This window comes from Enoplosus armatus, chromosome 2 (genome assembly GCF_043641665.1).
Source record: "Enoplosus armatus isolate fEnoArm2 chromosome 2, fEnoArm2.hap1, whole genome shotgun sequence".
Taxonomy (NCBI): domain Eukaryota; kingdom Metazoa; phylum Chordata; class Actinopteri; order Centrarchiformes; family Enoplosidae; genus Enoplosus; species Enoplosus armatus.
This window is the reverse complement of record NC_092181.1, coordinates 11,142,167-11,163,614: the sequence shown is the minus strand read 5'-3', so window position 1 is coordinate 11,163,614 and position 21,448 is coordinate 11,142,167. Positions and strand designations below refer to the sequence as shown.

The window sequence follows — 21,448 nt, the reverse complement described above, 5'->3', positions numbered from 1 at the left end:
AATGCAAAACATATTGAGTAAGTCATATAATGCACAAATATTTATTCAAGGGCTGAGACCTTGTGTTTCCCCTTAACATGATTTCATCTTTCACAGGCCAGTCATCTGCTTGAATACATGTCATCTTTGTGCAGTTAATGCAGTTTATGCTGTCAATACATTCTCCTTGTGATTAGGAAGCTGCAGGAGAGTTATTTAGCATTTGGAGGCAGAGGGATGTTCACAGTTATGGAACTGATTTCAAATTAAAAGGAGAACTGTATTTCAAGATGAAATCTTAGTGGGACAGGAAACACACTGGACATCAGGGATGGGAAACCACAATTGTCACCTGCGATGGTGTTCTTGGCCCTCTGTGGTACATAGTAGCCAATTCCTGATGTGGACAAAACATGCATGTTATCACTTGCATGTTTTCTCTCACTTGTGTGTGTGTGTGTGTGTGTGTGTGTAGGTGTTTGTATAGAACTGCTGTCCCAGCCCGCAGCCCACTCAAGCCAGATTGTATCATAGATTACATTAGCTGCTGTAGACGTCTTGCAGACAGCCTGCCAAACAGAATGGTATTACATGGTGAGGAGTTTAGCTGGGAGGAGGTGCAGACTGTGAGGAGCACAACATAACATCATTTTCAGATGTATCATTCCCCAAACACAAGTGTGATCCTTTTATTAGGATGTGTATGTGCTCACTGTGTATTTATGTACGCATTTTGTCTACCATTAGGATGTAGCCACTGGGGCTAAGCTAGCTGTTGATGGTAACTAAATACCTCCAAATGTAAACCACAATGTCTTGTTTTCTATGTAAATATATGTTGAATACAGAAGAGGCTTTGGAGTTCCTGGAAAGCACCTTTGACAGAGACATAGGGTAATGAGTAATGTAACTACTTCTGGCATGGAGTAAAAAGTAAGTAATATAATGTTTTTTTCAGTGTGAAGCAAGTAATCAGTCATTTATTACATCTTTCATGTAACTTGCCCAACACTGTTTATGATACCTGCTTTGAAACAAAGGTGAAGCCGTTGATGGCTCTAATAAAAAGGTCTATTAGAGCCATGTGACTTAACGGAAAAGATATACTTGAATTACAGCAATACCTGTTTTATTTGGCTTCTAGTAAGAGCAAAGTGCCATACTGACATCTGGTGTGGTCTCTGCAAAGTGGTCAGGGTCTTTGTATTCTTCAAGGTGGTGGTTAGCTAATGCTCATTATGTACACACACATTTTCATAAACATTTTCCGTCTAAACCTGTCGCTCAGTCAAGAATTATCTCACTGTGTTTTACATGAAACAATATTTCTCCTTAGTCTCTGTCATACCTGCAGAGTTTTTTAATGGGGATCATAATTACAAACCAGGTCCCACCCAGGTATCCACTGAAGCCAGGCGAGCCTTTAGTAATCTAGGAAATGTATAATGTAACAAATCAGACATACTTTGAATGTCTGGAATAATCAACGTAATATGGTGCCTTTAAGTCGAGAGGGAAAGCTTCAGTGTGCAAGAATCCTCCAACCAGCCCACAGTGCACACACAGTGTGCACACACACACACACACTCAACTTTGAGTGAAGAGTCACTCCAGTTTCTTTTGGGATTCACCAACGGCCGGAGCCAAATGTTCAACAGGAAGTGACATGGCTGCCAGGGGAAGCAGCTGTCCTTTAAACTCATACATGGACCCACACATGAACTCTAACCAGACCAATAGAGACAGACAAACAGACTTTCTGGCAGTGACACTGAGATGGCAAAATGAAATATTGAGTCACTCAGAAACATACAGATATTTGTGCAGTTTCCAGAAACACGAGTTGTGAGAATGTGTGTTTTTTTTCTTTGGGTGAATGGAGACGGGACTAGAGGTGTTGAAGGAGACAAAACAAGTTCTGTTTCTCTGGTGAAGGACAGACGAAGCCCACTAACCTTGTCCTCCGCCTCTCATTCCTGCTAACACACAGCTCCTTTCTGTCCGTTGGTGCTGAGGAAGCCGCCCTCCTGTTTGTTTCAGCAACACTATTGTTCATTGACTCGTTGCAAATATCCAGAGTACACTTGGGGGAGGACATTTCTGTAATTTCTGTCCATATTCTTATATATAGACTCATCCTCATCACTGTGTGTGAATGCCCATGCAACATGTGCACGCACCCTTGCCGCCTGGGAGTGTATGAGAGACAGTGGTAATAATTACATTTCCGTTTTGTTCCCTCGTTGACTCACCCAGTTCTGCAGAAAAGCCTCATTTAACAAGCCCTCTGCTCTCCCTCTCACTTCCCTCCTCTCTCTTTTTTTTTTTTTAATCTCTGCTTTAACCTTTTCATTAGATTTTTCTTCTTGCCTCAGTGTCCAAATATGTTCTCTGCTATTTGCTGCACTAATGCTGCTGTAGGAGTCAATTTGTTTTATATGTAGGTGCAGTGTAGGTGTGTGTAGGTCAGAGTGGATATAGATGTGGGTAGATCAGGGAAGCCAGATTTTACTTTTGAACCTTCTGGAGGTGTAGCGGCCCTTTTCAGTAAAATACAAAATCCACCCTAAACACTGTTTAACATCTTCTGGCTGATGCAGCGAGCAACTATCTACTTTCCATTTCTGAGTCTATTTTACTGCCGCTTTTGATGGATTGTCATTACTGTAGATAACTTTCCAAATGTAACATCAGAAAGAGATATTAACAGTGCAGCTACATTGGAGGAAAAATATCTATCTGAAACATTAGTGGTAAATTTTGGTGTCTACAGCCACACTGGGAGAAAGAGGGATACTGGAATGCACTGCAACCACAGCTTTCATCTTCGTGATCTGGTCATATGCTGCAAGTAAAAAGTATCTTTAATGGTGCTCGGTGTCATTCTCTATGCACGTTTACTTTTTATCCGGATAAACATCATACTGTACATTTATGTCTGCAGAAAACCCCTTTTCTCTCTGGGAAATGTAGGAAAGCATGAATTGAACAGAACAATTCCACAATGGTTTGTAACATATGTGTTACAGCAACTCCTGTGTGTAATAGCCTGTGCAGCAACACTGTAGTTGCATATGTTTCTCTCTCTCTCTTCAACACTTTTATCTCTTTTCACTCATCTCCCTATGTCGCCTCAGTTTCATGCTTTTTAAGGCTATTTTAGAGTGCACACTGTGGGCAGAGTCAAGTGTCAGATTTTAACTCTACATGTAAGTATCAGCAAAAAGAACAGTCTGGTGCAAAACACCAGATGGAATTAAAGATTAAGTTGTACTAATTATCAAGTCAGAGAGAGAGAGAGAGAGAGAGGAAGTTTGTGTGTATGTGTGTGTTGAATAATTTTTAGTCATATTCATATTCATGCAGTTGCATGAGCTTGAGCCTGCAGAATCACTAGGTTGCCCTGTTCAGTTCTCCCTCCATATTTAGTAAATTTCTTTTGCAAATATATGGACTTTTTGACATTTCCTGTTCCCCTCCCTCTCTTTCTCGCTCAGCACATCCTCCTTCCTACCCCTTCTTTCCATTGAGCTAAGCTGAGATCATGTTGATCAGAGTCACTAAATTAGTGAAATGTCAAAGTTCGCCCACTTCATTTATTTATTTAGTTGTGTAATTTCATGTCTTCAAATTCTCGATCAATACACTGTTTTCTGCGCTGCGTGCAGATCCACAGAGCCGATTTGTCCCCTCTTTATCACTTTCATGTTACCTGTAAGTTTCTCCTTCAGTCAGCCAATCATTGCTGATTGCTATTAGAAAAAATGATATCCTGCCTTTTACTCTCGGCTTTCTGAATCCAAGGAAGACTTGCTGGAAGGTAGCGTTGGGGTTGGATCGAGGTTCTGTCTGGGGTTTGGATGCAGCCTGCAGGTTGCCAGTTGATGATTGCTGCCCAGTGATCAGAACGCTGCTGACTTACTGCCACTGCTTCCACTCCACAGCCTTTTCGCTCAGTAATTTCCATTTCTTTGTAGTGTCTGAGTCATCGTGCAAAAAAAGCCAATAGGTTCTTGCAAAGAGAAAATGTACTTAAAATTCTGCTATTACATTTTCCCTATGAATCAGACTTAAGATGGAGCAGCTGACAGCACTTGTGTTGGAACCAACGCCAGCACCTTTCCACTGCAGGGTGTTGGCCATTGGGACAGCAGCGTCTCCGGTCGTAATGTTCTATAGTGAGCTCCTTGGATATCTAACTGTGTGCTCGTAATGAAGATTAAGATAATCCATCAGAACAGTACTGTAATTATGATACATGATTATGATATCTGATGTGGTCTGTAATACATTTGATATATACCCCATTACAGTTCATTTTCAGCCCACATTATGCTTCCAATTTTAAGGAAATTAATCAATTTTGCTGAGATTTTTGCTTAGTTCACTAGTGTGTAGCATATACAGTACACACCAAAACTCATGTGCCCTCCATGTGTCATACTGGAGGTATGCTGCTCACTCCACTTCCTTTATGCTGATGTAATATTACATTATAAAGAAAACAGTCCTGCTGTTCAACATGCCATTTTTTTTTCAGGGCGGTGTTTAAGTAGTGGGCTTTCAAAGGAGCACAGAGTTACGCTGAGGGGGTGGAGAGTGAAACTATTGGTTTAAGTTTTATAGACTGTGTTTACACAAGAAGGTGAAGAACAAACATGGCTGGCCTCCTTTTTGAGGTAGGGTCATCTGGTGTCAGCTGAAGACGAGGCTTTGTGTGTTCATGTGTGCGTGTTTTCACAAATCATGTAAACTCTTGAAAGAACGTAGGAATGAATGAAAATGAGTGGCTTGCTTGTAGTATCACTGTGTACCCTCAGAGCTTAGGATGTTGTCGTATAAAATACACCTCTAACTTCTTGTACAGTGCAGGAACACTAAAGAAGAAAGTACACTATTTAAACGTGATCCTCTTTTAATGTGATGGTCTTTCACTAGTTGCAATCGAGTTGATATTTGCGCATTTGATTGCTGCCATCACTAACCTAAAAAACATGGACACATTTTTCTGTAAGATATGTTGTTGACAGTTACAGTAAGGAGCAGGTGTTGACCTTTTTGAGAAAATGTGGTGAAAAAACACTAGGGCCATAAAAAATATCAACCCTTTCTGACAGCAAAGGATTTTAAGGAAAGCTGTGTGACACAACAGGGACATCCACCCCATCTTTGTATGAACCATCTTTTGTAGTTTGTCGTCATCACATTAAAACTCACACATACAGACTCTCTTTCGTTCAGTGTCTCTGTGGAGCTCGTAGAACAGCTGAACTATGTTGCTGTGTGATTTCTGCTGCCAGACTCCCAGAAGTCATGTCATTGGTATTCCCAGTCTTTCGCCGCTGCCCTGCCTCGGCTCCCTCTTCTCAGCATGGTGCACACTGTCTTCACGACATTTTAACATATGCCTCTGCCTTTCATCGCTACACTTCTCTTCCTTCTTGCACGGCCTTTCTCTCTTCTTTGTTTTTTTCTTTCACTCTTCATTCTGTTTCATTTAGCAAAAATAGACTCAAATGACAGATGTGCATTTTTACTGTCTGCTGGTCTTTTTCAAAACGGAAAATGCAAACCGATTCATTTTTCCAAGTTTGTTTTTTTGCAAGCCAACAAGAGAGACCCAGACTATTTGTGCTAGTGCAACACTTAAAACTTAGCCCAGTAATTTCAGTCTGCTTCATAATGAGCCTTCTAAATGGTGTGCAACAGTTCAACAGTATGATCAGGGAAATCAACAATTAAATCTGTCTAACAGTCCAGATATGAGCAACATGTATCAGAGAGAGATGTAGAAGCTCCCATCTTACATGTGACTGTTTGTTTCCTCAATAAAAAGGAGTACAACTGTATGTAGTTTGCAGTAGATTAGGTAGCAACCAGGATTACAGAGTGAAATCATATGTGCTGATTAGCTGTTGTAAGTTCAGAGCGCTCAGCAAAGCTTGGCTGTATCTTATATGTGATTATACAAAGCTGAACTCATAAAATAAGCTGTTCAAGTGTTCAGCTTGGCTCAGATTTTCTACAATCTTATCAGGTCAACAGATGTTATTTTTACAGGGTTCTGGTTAGTTTTAGTCGAAGCTCGGTTGGATAATACAGAGTTCAACAAGTTGTTGTTTTTTGTAGAAACTGCACTGCATTTGACTTGTGCTGCTGTTTAAATGCAAGCCAAGAGAGTGGTGAAGACTTGTATCCAAGCAACTATGTTACGGCCCCCTACACACACCCCTGCCTCCTTTGTCCTAATGTTTGTGTGTTTGTGTGTCTATTTGCATATATGTGTGTGTTTCTAAACTCATTTGCACACAGACAAATGGAATCATTATGCACTTTAGCTCTAAGACATATACTAACTGACACACAGTAGAAATTCAGGTTTTTCATTTAACAAAGAAAATTTGACCTTTAACCAGGTAACTTGGATTGTGATCGTATGTCTCTGCAGTACAGCTGGAAGGAGTTAGGACTACACACACATCTTGTTTAGTTTATGCCATCAATTTAGGTGGAAGGAAAAGCTCTGTGCCAGCCAAGCTAAATTAGACAGTCTATGATGCCCCCTACTGGTCATGACTGGAAGTACAGTTTGTAGTAACTTAAGAGGTACTTAACTTAATGGTCTCTTGTCTTTAGTCCGTAAACACATAATCTCATGGTCCAAGTAAACTTCAAGCCGCACAACACATTTTTTTGTGATCCCAGAAATGTCCAGCGTATCAAAGGGAGTTTTTACCGTGATATTTTTATAGTTTGTATGGTTTGACATAACTTTTAGTTACTAGTTAGATAAAATCACTGTCATCACATAAGAGTCTACTCGTCCTGGACAGGATGATAAACTAAAATAGTGATTATTTATTATTTGGACAAATTATATTACATGAAGCTTGACCACTGATTGTATTCCACAGTCACATAAACAAGCACAAGCCACTGAACAATGTCCCCTTTTAGGTCTGTTTTATGGATGTCATTTGGGTGCCGTGACTTTGCATACACATGTCGAGCATATGAAATATTCAAAACATGGCCTTCACTATACAAGAGTTAAAAGTTGAATGTGTATTCACAAATTCACCGCGTGGATGTCGACTGCCACTTTCTTCTGTTTTATACATGCTGCTGTAAATAATTCTTCTGATACACAACCTAGTACACGAGTAGCCAAAATGTTTTTCAGGGATACAGCGCAACATTTATCCCACGGTGAATGCACAGACTATGAAACAGACAAAATGTGAAAACCCTTATTGAGCTCAGATATTAAATTAATTTCTATTCCATTTCACTGCTTTTGGTGAAATTGGAAGAGATGAGAATGAAGGAGAAACATCAAGGTCTCAACATCCAAGAAATCAGCAAAAAAAGAAGAGAAGATTTCCAGTCTTCTCTGCTTTGTTATAGAGTGCATCCATATTAGAATGCACTCAAGTGCAAACACAGTATACAGTAAGTTGTTCTTTGGTGCCTGTAGATGGGCTTTGCCCTTTTCTATTGAATTTCTGAGAAAGCAGAGGGTTGCCAGCTAGGATCGCTCAATACCTTCCCACACCTCGAGCTGCTTCTGTAAGCTGCTGTCCGTCTCTCTTCTCAAGTATGCTCCCTCTTGGTCTCTCTCCTTTCTCTCTGAGTGTGTGTGTGTGTGTGTGTGTGTGTGTGTGTGTGTGCGTGTGTGCGTGTGTGTGTGTGTGTGCGTGTGTGTATCCGCATGCTCTACAGCAGCTCACGCCATCACTCATCAAACTTCACACCTCGCTAACATCGCTCAGCACCCAAATCCTCCACCACTGGTGCTGAGAATAAAAGCATACAATAGGAAGGTATTTACTCTTGGCTTATCAAATAGCCATCTGATTCTATTGGTGCAGCCGCGCAGAGAATTAAATGAAGCCACTTTGTCATGGAAGGTTTTAGCAGCTGCTCAGATAATAAGATATGATCATAATATAAACTACTGCACTGTAAAATGTTTGTGGCAGAAAGAGACTCATACAGTATTTGTTGCTTTTGTGAGTGCTTTCCTGGACTGTCTCAGTGTTGTTCTTTTGCCCTTTGCAACAGTTGTTATATTAACTCAGGGGTGACAATCCCTAATTTGTCCTATTAATCCTATCAATACTGGATCTCATTCAGAGTATTCCAGTTAAGAAAGTGGGTTTAGCATACTTGCTTAGTGCTTTCCTCTCCAGGTCTAAGGTCAGTTAGCATCTTTGCTACTCAGGCAGCCATTGTAGTATGACTGACAGAGCCACATGCAGGGATTTCTGGGGTCTCCGGGGGGGGGCAAGGCAGGCATTCACTTTGTCCCTGCAGGGATGCGATGTGTGTAGATAAACACAATATGTGTGTGTAACTGTTTGTATGTCTAAGTATGGGCAGGGATGTGTTTATGTGTGTGTGTGTGTGTGTGTGTGTTGTACTGTAGCTCAGGTCTGGCAGTGCTCCAATGCTCAGGGCTAATAGAGTGCAATGTCCCTGGTGTGCCCTGGTTTACTGTGCAGCTAAATAGAGCAAGAAGCCTTCGCCTACTTAAGCATGACACAGCCTACAATTTTGATTCACTGTTCTCATTCACAGCATTTGCTCCCCTTATGGCCCGGCACCATACAATCCTCATATGAGTCGACTTGCCGTTTGATCTTGAACACCTGCAATTTATTCGATTGATGTTTTTCCTGACCTGGCAATGTGTCATTTAGCTATTGAAAGTGGGCTTGTTTAATAAATCCCTCAGGTGTTACGGTAGCTAGCAGCTCAGCATGGTGCAAATTGAAACATTATATAGAGTCACTCATACTTACATACACAAAAATGCTATGTGGTTCATCTGTGTCTCTGCAGACAAGTGAACAATTTCTCCCTCATCTTTGTCCCCCTATCAGTGAGTGAAGGCAAAAACCTGATCCCCATGGACCCCAACGGCCTGTCTGATCCGTACGTCAAGCTCAAGCTCATACCAGACCCCAAAAATGAGACCAAGCAGAAGACCAAAACCATCCGCTCCAACCTCAACCCCAAATGGAACGAAACCTTTAATTTGTGAGTAAATGAGCTGTTGTTACCTCTGTCCTAGCACAGGCTACACTACACTTTTGGATATTTCACAATGTGACATTATGATTATTGTGGATGTAGTGTCATCAGTGCATCAAAAACTGTATCAGCTACAACGACTGAACATGTAATACTAAACTTACACTGGTCTGCCCTGTATTTGTTGTTGAATGTAACTCTACATAAATAATCATGTGCACCATCTCTGTGTTGTGTAGCAAGCTGAAGCCTACAGATAAGGACCGCAGGCTGTCAGTGGAGGTGTGGGACTGGGACCGGACCACTAGGAATGACTTCATGGGGGCCCTCTCCTTCGGCGTATCAGAGCTCATGAAGGCTCCAGTCTGTGGCTGGTAACGCTCACTTCCATGTTGTTATTGACCCTCATCTATTGTTTGAAATTTCACACTGTGGTTTTAACTAAGTTTGGCAGCAACAGTCGGTTTGTCTCGGAGAAGAGAGACATATTAATTTATCATTCACTTATTTAATTGACAGTTGTGTTTGTATCTGCTTTTGATATTGTCTGTCATGAATTGTAAGGTGGTGCCAAAAACCCCAGAGGCAAAGAGACTGTTGGTTTACCAAGAACTATATCGTAGACTGTGTTTTGTGTTTCTCTTTACGTGTCCATCCTCATTCTCCCTGTCTGTCTTCCTCCATCTTCCCTCTCTTGATGTCTCTCTCTTCCAGGTATAAATTGTTGTGCCAGGAGGAGGGGGAGTACTACAACGTTCCCATCTCAGAGGAGGATGATGGGAATGAGGAACTGAGGCAGAAATTTGAGGTGAGGACTTTGCTGAAATAATCACCATTGTCATTTGTTTGTCCGTCAGTCTGTTTCTTAACTTGAATTATTAATGTCTCATCTAGAGTGTGTACAACACTGAAGCGTATAAACAATATCACCGTGTGTCTACAGTTGTACAGTTGTGGTTATGATACATTTGTTCTGCTTTCTTTTAGCTTCTTGTAAATGCTTTTATTTTTTGGTCCACGCTTAGCTAGCAATAAGACTTTTCTGTTGGGAAACATGTAAAATATACAGTGGTCTTTATGTTTACACCAGTGAATCTGAGTCATTGTTTTTGATGATGTGTTAAGTCTCTATCTGACACAGCCCTGCCTAGCCGTGTGACTAAGGCCAACTAGCATACTCAGCTGTTTAAAGCGGATGGCTTCTTTCCTAAGTCACTTTAAACGTGTTAATCTCATTTGAATAAATCCAGATAACCTTTTCCTTAATTCACTATAAACGGGTGAGTATGAGTGTTCTCATGGCTGGTCCAGCCACTATAAGCCCTAAAGCAAGCATGTGTATTAGTATTTGGAAATGATATCGAATGGTCACATGCTGTCCTTAGCTACAGCTGTTGAATTAAAATTGACAGTTTGCCAGCTGCAGCTTTCAAAGGCCTCACCAGCTCTTGGTCTCTGAGAACTCACTTCTACAGTGAACGTGTGGGTTGTGTGAACGTCACCACTTGTTAGCATTTTGTTTATACATCAGAGTTGAATCAAAGCAGCCCACCGACAGCCTTTGATATGTCTTTTTTTCCCAGCGGCAGCTGTCTTTTAATCTTCAGGACCATTTTCTTTGACAAAGACAAGGTGTTTTGATACCGCATCTCGTTTTAAACTAGTTTTTGTGTCATGAGTTAGTTTATAATCAGGCAGTTGCCAGGGACACTTGTTTCAAACATGTGGTGAGATTGAAAACATGAAATTTAGTTGTACTTTTTTTTGTTTAATGTCAAAAATAGTTTTGCCATAGAAGTTATTTGATGCTCTGTATCTCAGGGCTACACTTTACCAGTAGGCTCCCTGGACATACTGTAAAAATTTGTATAGGGCTTTTTCACACTTTGAAAAAGCACAGCCTGTGTTAAGTTTTTATTTGACAACAAACTAGCTCTCACTGCACTGTAAGCAGTGTAGTTGATGTTTGCTCTATTCTGAACACTTGCAAGAGGCTCAGCTTGTAGTTGGTTTAGTGATTTGTGAAGTTTTAACCAGACAAATTCAGTATTTCTTGCATTTTTACAGGATGAATGTGAACAAACTTATTGACCTATCAATTATTTCTTCTTAATGAGATGCTTTTCAGTTAGGATCCAACATGATTTATACAGTTAATAAAATGGTAATGAAGTTTAATGATGATGATGATCATGATCATGAGCACAGCACCTTTCAATTATGAAGGAAAATGTGACTTTTATGAACATTCTTGGAGAGTCAAATCATAATTAAATCATAAACTTTCACCCCTTAAATGTCACCCAAACACACGTTCACACACTCACACATTGTGCAAGACCCTTTTCAGGGAGGTCACTGATGAGACACAGTTGCTTGCTCTTTTCCATCATCCAATTTGCTGCGTCGGTGTGTCTGGCCTGCTGAGAGTGAAGCAGCTGTGTCTGTTGTCCTCTGATTGTCTGCCTCTCAGTGGGAGCCATGGTTACCGAGAGACTTTTAAAAGTTTTTTTCCATGACATTTCCGCTACACAGTTGTGGGTAAAATGAGAAAGAATGGAAAGGCAGGGTGTTAGAAAGGTCATGGTTGGGACTGAAACCAATGCTTGAATGTAGAATGTATATTATTTTGGTGATAGAAGGGATAAAATTGTCTGGTCACACCCTGTTGATTTGTGTGCTGTACTTTCAAGAGCACTACCGATGCTGTGCTGTGTATTTATTGAAACCCTATACGTATTTTTTATGTATAAATTATAATAAATGTAAAACAGAATGTAAATTATACATTATTTCCTGTAACCCCAAATTTGATTTACCCAAGTGTTGAGAGGCATTACCACTGCAATCAAGCTTTTTTGCAGTTACACAAAACATGTCAATTTTGGAAAAAAAATTATTTCCAGCTTCATAGCACAGAATGAAAATGAAGCTGTTGATGACATTGCAAAGGTAATTTTAGATCTTCATACAGAATGTGAGGTTTATGTTATGATGAGGGAGGACAGAGAAAAAGAGGTGAAGAATAGGAGCGTTGATTAAGGTCAGAGAGGAGTCTGACCTCCTATCACTTGTCTGCATTAGGTTGTCACGGTAACACATGACCTACAGTACGTGTTCACCCACATGGGATGCGTGATACGTCATGGTCAGACCGCTTTGTGTGTCTGGGTTCAACAGCTGGTCACACACAAGCTTGTACTAACTGTACACTCACGCACAGAAACTTTATTTTTAACCTAAAGATAATTACCACCATGGCAATACTATTTGGTATACATTAAATTAAGGCAGTGTTTTTAATGTCTCCAGGTCTCAAAATGTCAATGTTTCATCCACATGACTTTATTGTCTCTTTTTTGGACTCTATGGTCTCGAGAATGTGCCAAGTTCTCTCTCCTTTTTCCTCTTCATAAACCCCTCTGTGGTTCTCTCCCTTTTTTCCCGTAGCTTCCTGCTCCCTCCTGTGTGCTTGGTGAGACTTACACTGTACAAAAGCTTCTTCATCCTGTGTCACACTGTCATATTTAATGCAAGAGTTTCTCTCTTCCTCTCTCCCCTTCTTGCCCCTGCCCTCAGGACTGCCAAATTAACTATAATCTAAAGGTAGCCCTCTCCTCTCCTCCTCTCCTCTCCTATTCTCCTCTCCTATTTTCCTCTCCTCTTTTGTCTTGTCTTGTTGTGGTGACATGTTCCTTCACCTCTCCTCATGTCTGATCATTTGTATGTGGTTCCAAGCTACTGCAAATAGATCCAATTTACTAACAATTTCTTCTGTATGTGGGTTGGGTTTTCTAAAATATATCAAAACGATATAAAAACATACAAAAAAAGCAAACTATATTGCAATAATATTGTAATAAATCAATGTTTGTACAGTCTTAATGCTCCTTTTTTGTACTATCTCATCATTTCTTCAGTTCACTTACTGCTTACTATATGTGGAACACTGAGCCCTTGGTAAAAGGTGAATTGTGTGTCAAGTGAGAGTAAATTAGCTCTACTCTGTCCTCGCTGCTTCCTGTTCCTCCGCGTTTGTCAGAGGATTGTTAGTAAATCCCGACGCTGTACTGCTCACAGGTCATCATGGCTATACATTTGTCCGCATGTGTGTCTTTATATCTTCTATATGTGTCTCGTCCGTGGATCACTCTGCCTGTCTACATCTTGTGTGCTTACATCCTTGTCACGACAGATATAACCTGGAAGCATATGGTCATTCATTAAACATTTCATTGTTGCCTGAGATCAGACTTCACATTTAGACTTCATTAATACTGGAACTGTGGACCACGGAAATATTCCACACTGGGAAAATATTGATGAGGAGAAACAAAACCAATTGTGACCACTAGATGTCAGCATTGAACTGAAATACAATGCCAGACCAGTTTCCAGAGCAATGAGCAACTGTGTTCCTGTGTGTGTGTGTGTGTGTGTGTGTGTGTGTGTGTGTGTGTGTGTGTGTAAGTGTGTGTGTGTGTGTGGGCAGGGTTGTATTTGTGTGTAATTCACTAGGCCTTCATCAGTGTGCTCGCGAGGTAACAGTGTATTTTTACACCCACACAATTGTCACCTTGCTTCTTCTTCATAATTCAAGATTTGATTTCCACAACACCTTTAAATTTTGTTTTGTTGACATTTTCTCAATGGAGTACAGATGGGGTTTTCACTTCACCCAAGAAATGCAGGACATGTCAATTCAATTTCCACTTAGTTATGGTGCTTTTGAACTTTTCTGTGTGTTATTTCTCTGTTTCTGCCACAAACTTTTTTTTTTTCAATTAAGGATTTTCTCATGATACAGATTTCTGCAGACTTCATGTGACATGTAACTCATTGGAATCATTTCTATGTAAGGTAACATGAGGCCAGGGATTGCTGTGGCACTAAAAACTGAAACAGAAGCCCACCAAGAATAACTGATAGCAGAGACACTGAGCTTTATCATTACATCGACTAAGAAACTGAATCTAATGTGGATCGGCTTTTACTTGATCCACTCACACATCAGTCTACAATAACGTGTCTGCTCCTGAGCGCACCAGTCCAAAGGCTGAAGCACAATATTTAGTGCTATAGTATGATTGCTGCATCTTCATTCATGTTCTGTGTGTGTGTGTCTGTGTGTGTGAGCTGGACTCTCTGGATCACCCCTCAACTATCTGCGTATAAAAGTGTTGGTTGAGTCAGCCATTGTGGCTCACACCTATACTGAAGTGTACTAAGTGAGTCGGCCCTTTTGGCTCCCTTCTCCCTGTGGTTTCAGGACCAAGCAGTTATGGAAGACTCTGATCAGGTGCGTCCGAGTGGAAGGAAGTAAGGCTGTTGCTCGCTCGGCTCGGCCAGACTCTTTTCATTGGCTAAAGCTTACAGGTGTGCTGTGATCTGGTGCGGTCTGCTCTGCTTTGCGTTTCTCTGCTGCTGTCCCAGATGAAGAGCAGACTATGGTAGATGCCATTAACCAAACTAAAGATGCTCAGCATTGGTTGTCTCAAGTTAAATTTCTTAATTTATTCAGAATAGTGTGAAATAGTCTGAACTGGGCTTAACATGAATGCTTAAGTGATTCCTGAGAGTGAAATGTGATGAATCAGGGAAATTGTCGTGTTAGCTTGTTGTTGGATAACACGTTTTTTTTTCCTTTCTGGGCATTGCTTCATTTTGTCAGCAGATATTGAAGGATCTGAAAACCCTTTTCTCCACCCAACTCAAGTTGGTCTTCATCAGAGATGTCTTTCATACAATATTTTGGATAAAAGTCACACATGTAGTGCAATTGTTAGACATTTGTATGCTAAAGTGACCTTCATCGGCAGCAGGATGACAGAGCTCAAAAGGGGTACGATTTCCCTGTTATTTGCAAAGATTTAGATTAGGATCTTCTATAGCCAGCCAGCCGTAAAGAAATTTGACAAATTAATTCCAATTTGTTATAGACCTTGCTAAAGCTAAACAATGACCAGCTCTGTGTAGCATGTGGTTTAAACTGATGATGTCGAGGTTCAGCATGAGTTTGGATCTGTGTTTGGCCTTGGCTGAGTGTGAGTACTGAACGTGGCAATCTTGGTTGTGTTCTTGTGCAGAGGTACAAAAAAGTATGGAAAATTACATTTTATATGATTGTTGTTTAGCATTCAGACTGCCATGAAGTATTTTTCAGTATAATGCACTATAGTTTTCTAGAAAGCTTCTTGGCGCATCTTGCCATGCTGGGAGGTTAAGCATGACTTTGGCATGAAGGAAGTGCATAGAAGAGAATCTTTTTTGCATTTTTTTCAAATACAGGTGAACGTGAGGGATACTTGCATGCACATAAACCACAGCACCGTATCCTCGTCTTCATCACTCTAGCAGCCATGCAACTTTGTCCTAGTTAAAAGATCATCAGTGAGGTTATAAGGTTTGATGTCAGCAATTGAAATAGCGTTTTAAGAATTTGCCTTTACCACACAATTAGATGTAAAAGGTGATTTCAATGATGTGATGCCAGTTTCCAGTTATGCAGGTGCATCTTCAAAATAAGTGATATGCAATAGTCACAAGATAAACATATATATTTATATATATAACCAATAAAAATGTAACAGTTATATTTTGAAGTATAAATAGTCATGTGCCATGCAATACAACAGTCTTTGCATGTTGGTTTTATTGCAAGAGGTTTCAATCATGTCTCGTAGATTCTTTTGGTCTTCACTAAAGAAACACATTTCTTTTAGTTTTAAGTCTCTAAATTGCAGAAAATGTTTTAGTGCTTTTACTTACTGTAGTAGTTTGTCATCATTCTCAGCATTCCCCCTTTAAGCCAACAAGAACAGCCAGTACTGAGGTTTTAATTCGTTTGAATGAGAGTTACTTGTTTGTTTAAGATGGCTGAGTCACAGCTTCCGCTATGTATTCGTCAATAATGTGACGAGATAAAAGACAATGTCAATGTATTCTTATGTTTGCCACAACAACTTTTTTAAACTGTGTCTGTTTGTATGGAGCCATTTTTGTGTGTATCTGCTCCACAACGGCACCGCAGTCTCATTTCACTCCATTAATTGTGTGTATTGTGGCTGTGAGTGAGCGAGTGAGCACTGTGAGTGTGTGAGCACATGTAGAGGAGCATTTATTCAGGAATGAAACTCAATCATATGAAATGTATATGTGTATGACAATGGCTGTAAATTGGATGTGTTGGTCTGGAAGTGTTTCTCACATGTCACTTCGAGAGGAATCCACCACAAATAAGCTTCGTCTAAGTTTAAACTTGGTTCAGCATCTTTTACTGTCTTTTTAAATTTTAAACAAGGTCCACATTTTAGGAGTTAGTTATCTTGTGTGAACTACACAGTGCAGCTTTATGTCGTGTGTGTGTTACTGCATTTTAAAATGTGTATCTCTAACACACCACCCTTTGTGCCCCGAGTGCAGAAAGCCAAGCTAGGCCCAGGTAAGAAGGTGATCTCCGAGACGGACGACAGCCACTCCAGCCAGCTGGCGTCCAACAGCCTGGACCAGGTCAAACTCTGTGACTTCTCCTTCCTGGCTGTTCTGGGGAAAGGCAGCTTCGGCAAGGTGAGGCAGCTGTGATCAGCTCAAACATAAAGTGTAACTGGTAACAGACAGCATGAGACCTAAAGGAGCAAGAAAAATTAGGTTATACATGGAAATGATCTTTTCCTAACTTTCTGCCCCCGTGTCTGTCTCTCTGAAGGTCATGCTGGCGGAGATGAAGACCACTGAAGAGCTGTACGCAATAAAGATCCTGAAGAAGGACGTGGTGATCCAGGACGATGACGTGGAATGTACCATGGTGGAGAAGAGAGTCCTGGCCCAACAGGACAAGCCGCCCTTCCTCACACATCTCCACTCGTGCTTCCAGACTGTGGTAGGTAAAAATGCTCCCGGACACGCGTCAGGACAAGTCACTCCAGGTCAGGTTAGGTCAGGTCAAATTAAGTCATGAAGGGGCTTTTAGCTAAACAGCTTAGTCATAAAGTGTTGTGGAGAGCAGTAGAGGACATGCATGACAAGTAGAGTAAAAAAAAAAAGAGAAGGGGAAACAAACAGATCCCAATTAGAAGGCTGAGGTTTGTTGTGTGTGTGTGTGTGTGTGTGTGTGTGTGTGTGTGTGTGTGTGTGTGTGTGTGTGTGTGTGTGTGTGTGTGTGTGTGTACAAAAGCATGTGTCTGTACGTGCATCCACGTGTGTGTGTATAGACTATGAGTCACAACAAAACCAGAAATGGAAATGGAACTTCCTAAGTCCTCTTCAGATTAACTTCATTCATTTTGGAGCTTAACTGTCTTGGAGAATCATTCAAGGTGTAACAATACCAGCAATAGTAGCAATAACAGCTGCTGGGCTCTGCCTCAGTGACATTATATTCAAGCTGGCATTGAGTGATGTCCTGTCTTGACACATGTGATGTCAAATTTGGCGTTTTGACATGTATTGACCCCTTCAAATGTCGCCAGTTAGTAGTTCTGTAGTGTTAAAAGGGTAGCCCAGTGATTCAGTATTGCAACTCCGTTAAGTTGGGGTACATGGCAGAGACAGTTTACTTAAAAAAATGGTGGAGCAAAGGCTGAGATATCCTGACTTTTAGTCTCTAGAATTGGTCAAGCTCCAAAAACACTGGATGAAAACACAGTAACTTGATAGCATCTTTCATAAGACCTTCCCTGCCCCCCTAAAAGAGTATAGTCTCCAAGCCCAGGTTGAGATAACCCTAATGACATCATCAGGGTTATTTTCTCAGACTTGACAAAGCTCAGAAAACACTATACAGTCTGAATAGCCATTACAAGTACATTGATCTCCATGTGTAAAAAATGGTCCAGTGCCCCTTTAACAACAGCTGTAGTAGCGTTGGTAGTAATAGTGGTTGCGCTGTAGCAGGTGTCATATTGGTATTTGTTCTAGTGGTAGCAGGAAGTGCTGTAGACATTTGATACAAATGTAGGGTGATTAATTAACCCTGGAAAGTCATTAACCTCTCAAGGGTTTATGAACATAGACATAAATGGAAAGGAAATCTGGTGATTTCAGGACAAATAAAGTTGAAAGGCAAAGCCTGTTATTTAGCTGTTACTGAGTAAATGTAGAGGTCTGATGAAATTGTGAAATGTTGGTTTGGAAGGATGGTTGGCAACTCATCTGAGGAAATTATAACTTTGACGCTCTCAACAGGGACCTCCATATTTTTGAGATACTGGTTTTGTTTTTAACCAAATATAGACATACAGCATGGCAGCCACATGCTTTTTTCATGCCCCACTGCTCACATACATTTTAGTCTAAATGTGAAAGAAATCAACGTTTTACCTAATCAGAATGCCTCTCAGTAAATCTACCCAGACCATTGGTTTGGTTTGCGCTGAATGGCCTCACATCTATTAGCAGATAGATTTCTCAAAGAGGCCGAGCTGAACTATAGCAGCTGATTAGAGCCGCAGCACGAGCAGGCAGATGGAGGATGGGGGAAATAGGAAGAGACACAGCTTGACAGGCTCATAGCTTATTCATGAATACACACACACGTTCATGTGTGTACATTCACTTGTTCATGCTCCCACTTACAAAAACAGACTAACTCACTCTCACACTTTCACAACCTCTCTCTAGTATATCCTCAATTTCTTTGCAGCCTTTTTTAGAATAAAAGATTCCTTGCACCTATACTAAATCATCCTGAACATATGCACATTGGAGACGGAAAAGGAACTGTCTGTCTTTTAGTCTGTAATATTGAGTCTATTTGGTATCCATCGTAGTTTGGAAGGTCACATAGTTCAAACAAAATCTGTCAGCGCTTTTGTATTGAGATACTGTGAGTAAAGATAAAGTTTTGAGAAACATAAGCAGCTAAAGATGAGATAAAAATGAGAATTCATGATGAACCAAGCATATTAACAATGTATAAAGTAAATGATACCACAGTATGTGGATATCAAATTAACATAAAATGTGTGAGGTCGTGCTCATGATTTCAGTTTAATTCATTAAAGGTTTATAGTTTACCTTCAAAGTCTTGCAGGAATTTTATTTCATTTTATTTCTCTCTTTATATGTTTTTTTTTACACTTTAGCTTCCTTCGATAGGACGTCTTGTGCAGCAGTTGACTTTTTAGCATAATTAGCTGAAATACACAGTTTATATTGTGCATTTGTTTTGCTAAGACTGCATGTTGTCAGCATCCATTAGAATGAAAACCAGCTACAAAAACAGGACTACAGAAAGGTTTAATGTGAGAGGTAGAGAGATCTAGAGAAGGTATAGTGTGGATTTTGCTCAGGGGACCGTCCAGGGTCAGATCTGCTTTGTCGTGGGTAGTGACACTTTGTCAAACCTGGTGGAGGGTCAGCTTTGCCGCCAGTATGGGTCTGCTGCTATGTGAGATGGGTGGTAGTCAGGGACTGTCAGGCCAAATTTGTCATGGGCAGTAAGGGACCAGCACTATTAGACAAAGAGAATATTTCCTGACAGATGTCTGTGTTGAGTGTTTTCTGTTTTGTTGTGGGCTTTTTAGGTCACCTTGTCATGAAAGTGTAGCAGGAATGATGGAACGACTCAGACAGGTTAAATGGAGGCTGCAACACTGAAATGTGTCTTTCTGTACAAATGTAGAAGTAATTTCACAGCTTTTGTGGAACTTTGCTGTTTTTATGTGCAAAATAAAGATGTTGCATACTTTTCTCTTCTCCTCTACTGCTCTCTTCTATTGCCTCTATCTCTATGACCACAGGACCGTCTGTACTTTGTCATGGAGTATGTGAATGGGGGAGACCTCATGTACCATATTCAACAAGTGGGCAAGTTCAAGGAACCTCAGGCAGTGTAAGACATGTCAATTTATTAGCAACTGGTGTTGTAATCCTACTGTATAGTGAAATATTTTCTACTGTCAAGTAGACATTCCATGTTCATTATAGTTTAAGATAATTATTATTTTAATTTTCTAAAACATCATTGTATAGTGTTACCAAAGTGGAACCTGAAATTTTCTTTGTAAAATTATCTTACATGCATGCTGGATTATTACTGCAGCAAACATGTAGTAATATGGCCATCTTGTAAAAAATGTGATTTATCAGATGGAGTTATTTCTGGAATACAGCAGAGCTTCTTTTTTTAAAGTTTCCTTGTGTTTTAAGTCTGTAAATGTGTGGTTGTTATTGCAGGTTCTATGCAGCAGAGATCGCTGTTGGTCTCTTCTTCCTGCACGTTAAAGGAGTCATCTACAGGTGAATATTAACACAATTTACCCACCTTAAACACAGAGCATGCTGTTCTTCAGATTCAGTGGCTGCATTGAAAGTAATAATCAGACATTTTGTGACATAATAAATGTCTGTTTTTCTGCAAGGAATACCATGCAGTAAAGAGTCATTGTAATAGGAAAAGCTCTAGCGTTTGTTTTTCTGAAACACCCAGAGTTTTATTAGCTGCAGCCACTGGGGTTTATTTGGAATAAATAGTAAAATAATATATGAAAGAGGCGGTAGGGATTGGCAGTGAAAGCTACCTGCTGAAACTAATTCTAAGGTCAACATCTTCAAAGATGTTTTGAATGCCTGTGTGCTTCCTCAGGGATCTGAAGTTGGACAATGTGATGCTGGACGCTGAGGGACACATTAAGATTGCTGACTTTGGCATGTGTAAAGAGAACATGACAGAAGGAGTGACCACACGCACCTTCTGCGGCACTCCAGACTACATAGCCCCAGAGGTAAGGCTGAACAGGGAGAGATGTGCGTGCGTGTATGTTTGTGTGCGCGTTTGTGTTTTGATGCATGAGGTCATCTCTGTCACTGTCTGGTCTGAGCCTGTGTCACCCTTGTGCCCCAGATTAAGGTCACTGCCTCAGGACAGACACACACACACACACACACACACACACACACACACACACACACACAGGCACACACACACACAAACTCTCTGATGACGTAAGCATTCCAGTCAGACAGACGGCCAGTGTGTCCGCTGGCGAGTCCAAACTTAACCCAAACATACAAGCTGGAGTCTCCGTGTGTCCCAACGGGTTTTCTCGTGAGCAAGTCTTATCTTTATCAGAGTGTTGTTTTCATCAGTTTCCGCGTTAATTATTTCATTTAAGACAAATCCACTTGATTGTCAATTTCACCTCGTCATGTGGGATCATGATTGTGGTCTCTTTGCCAAGGCAGATATGTAGATGTTTGTTTGTTTGTGTCCTTGTTGAGTGGTGACATCCATATCAAAATCGGAACATGGAAAGTTGGTCACACATCGTTCTGTTTTCAGTGTTCAGGACTCAGGACTCACACTAATATAATATTTTGTGCAGACAACCGTTAAGACCAACCATTAATAGTGATCCGTGACTTAAAACAAATGTGGGCCAGGGGCGTAAAGCTGGGGGCTAGTAACAAGACCAAGCAAGTCTGACCAAGCAAT

The 21,448-nt window shown here is 40.6% G+C and overlaps 1 protein-coding gene across 5 annotated transcripts in view; it reads left to right on the top strand.

Moving 5' to 3' along the window:
• prkcaa (protein kinase C, alpha, a) overlaps window positions 1-21,448 on the top strand; it is a 137,756-nt gene that overhangs the window by 79,902 nt on the left and 36,406 nt on the right. For 2 of the 5 annotated variants that reach the window (XM_070917077.1, XM_070917069.1), the window contains exons 6-13: window positions 8,865-9,021; window positions 9,255-9,389; window positions 9,730-9,823; window positions 16,438-16,581; window positions 16,721-16,894; window positions 19,755-19,846; window positions 20,191-20,253; window positions 20,600-20,738. In XM_070917077.1, the coding sequence (XP_070773178.1) occupies window positions 8,865-9,021; window positions 9,255-9,389; window positions 9,730-9,823; window positions 16,438-16,581; window positions 16,721-16,894; window positions 19,755-19,846; window positions 20,191-20,253; window positions 20,600-20,738 (998 nt within the window). Of the gene's footprint in view, window positions 1-8,864; window positions 9,022-9,254; window positions 9,390-9,729; window positions 9,824-12,594; window positions 12,622-14,284; window positions 14,319-16,437; window positions 16,582-16,720; window positions 16,895-19,754; window positions 19,847-20,190; window positions 20,254-20,599; window positions 20,739-21,448 lie in introns of all 5 variants that reach the window. The other 3 variants (XM_070917047.1, XM_070917052.1, XM_070917061.1) reach the window with 3 other exon arrangements.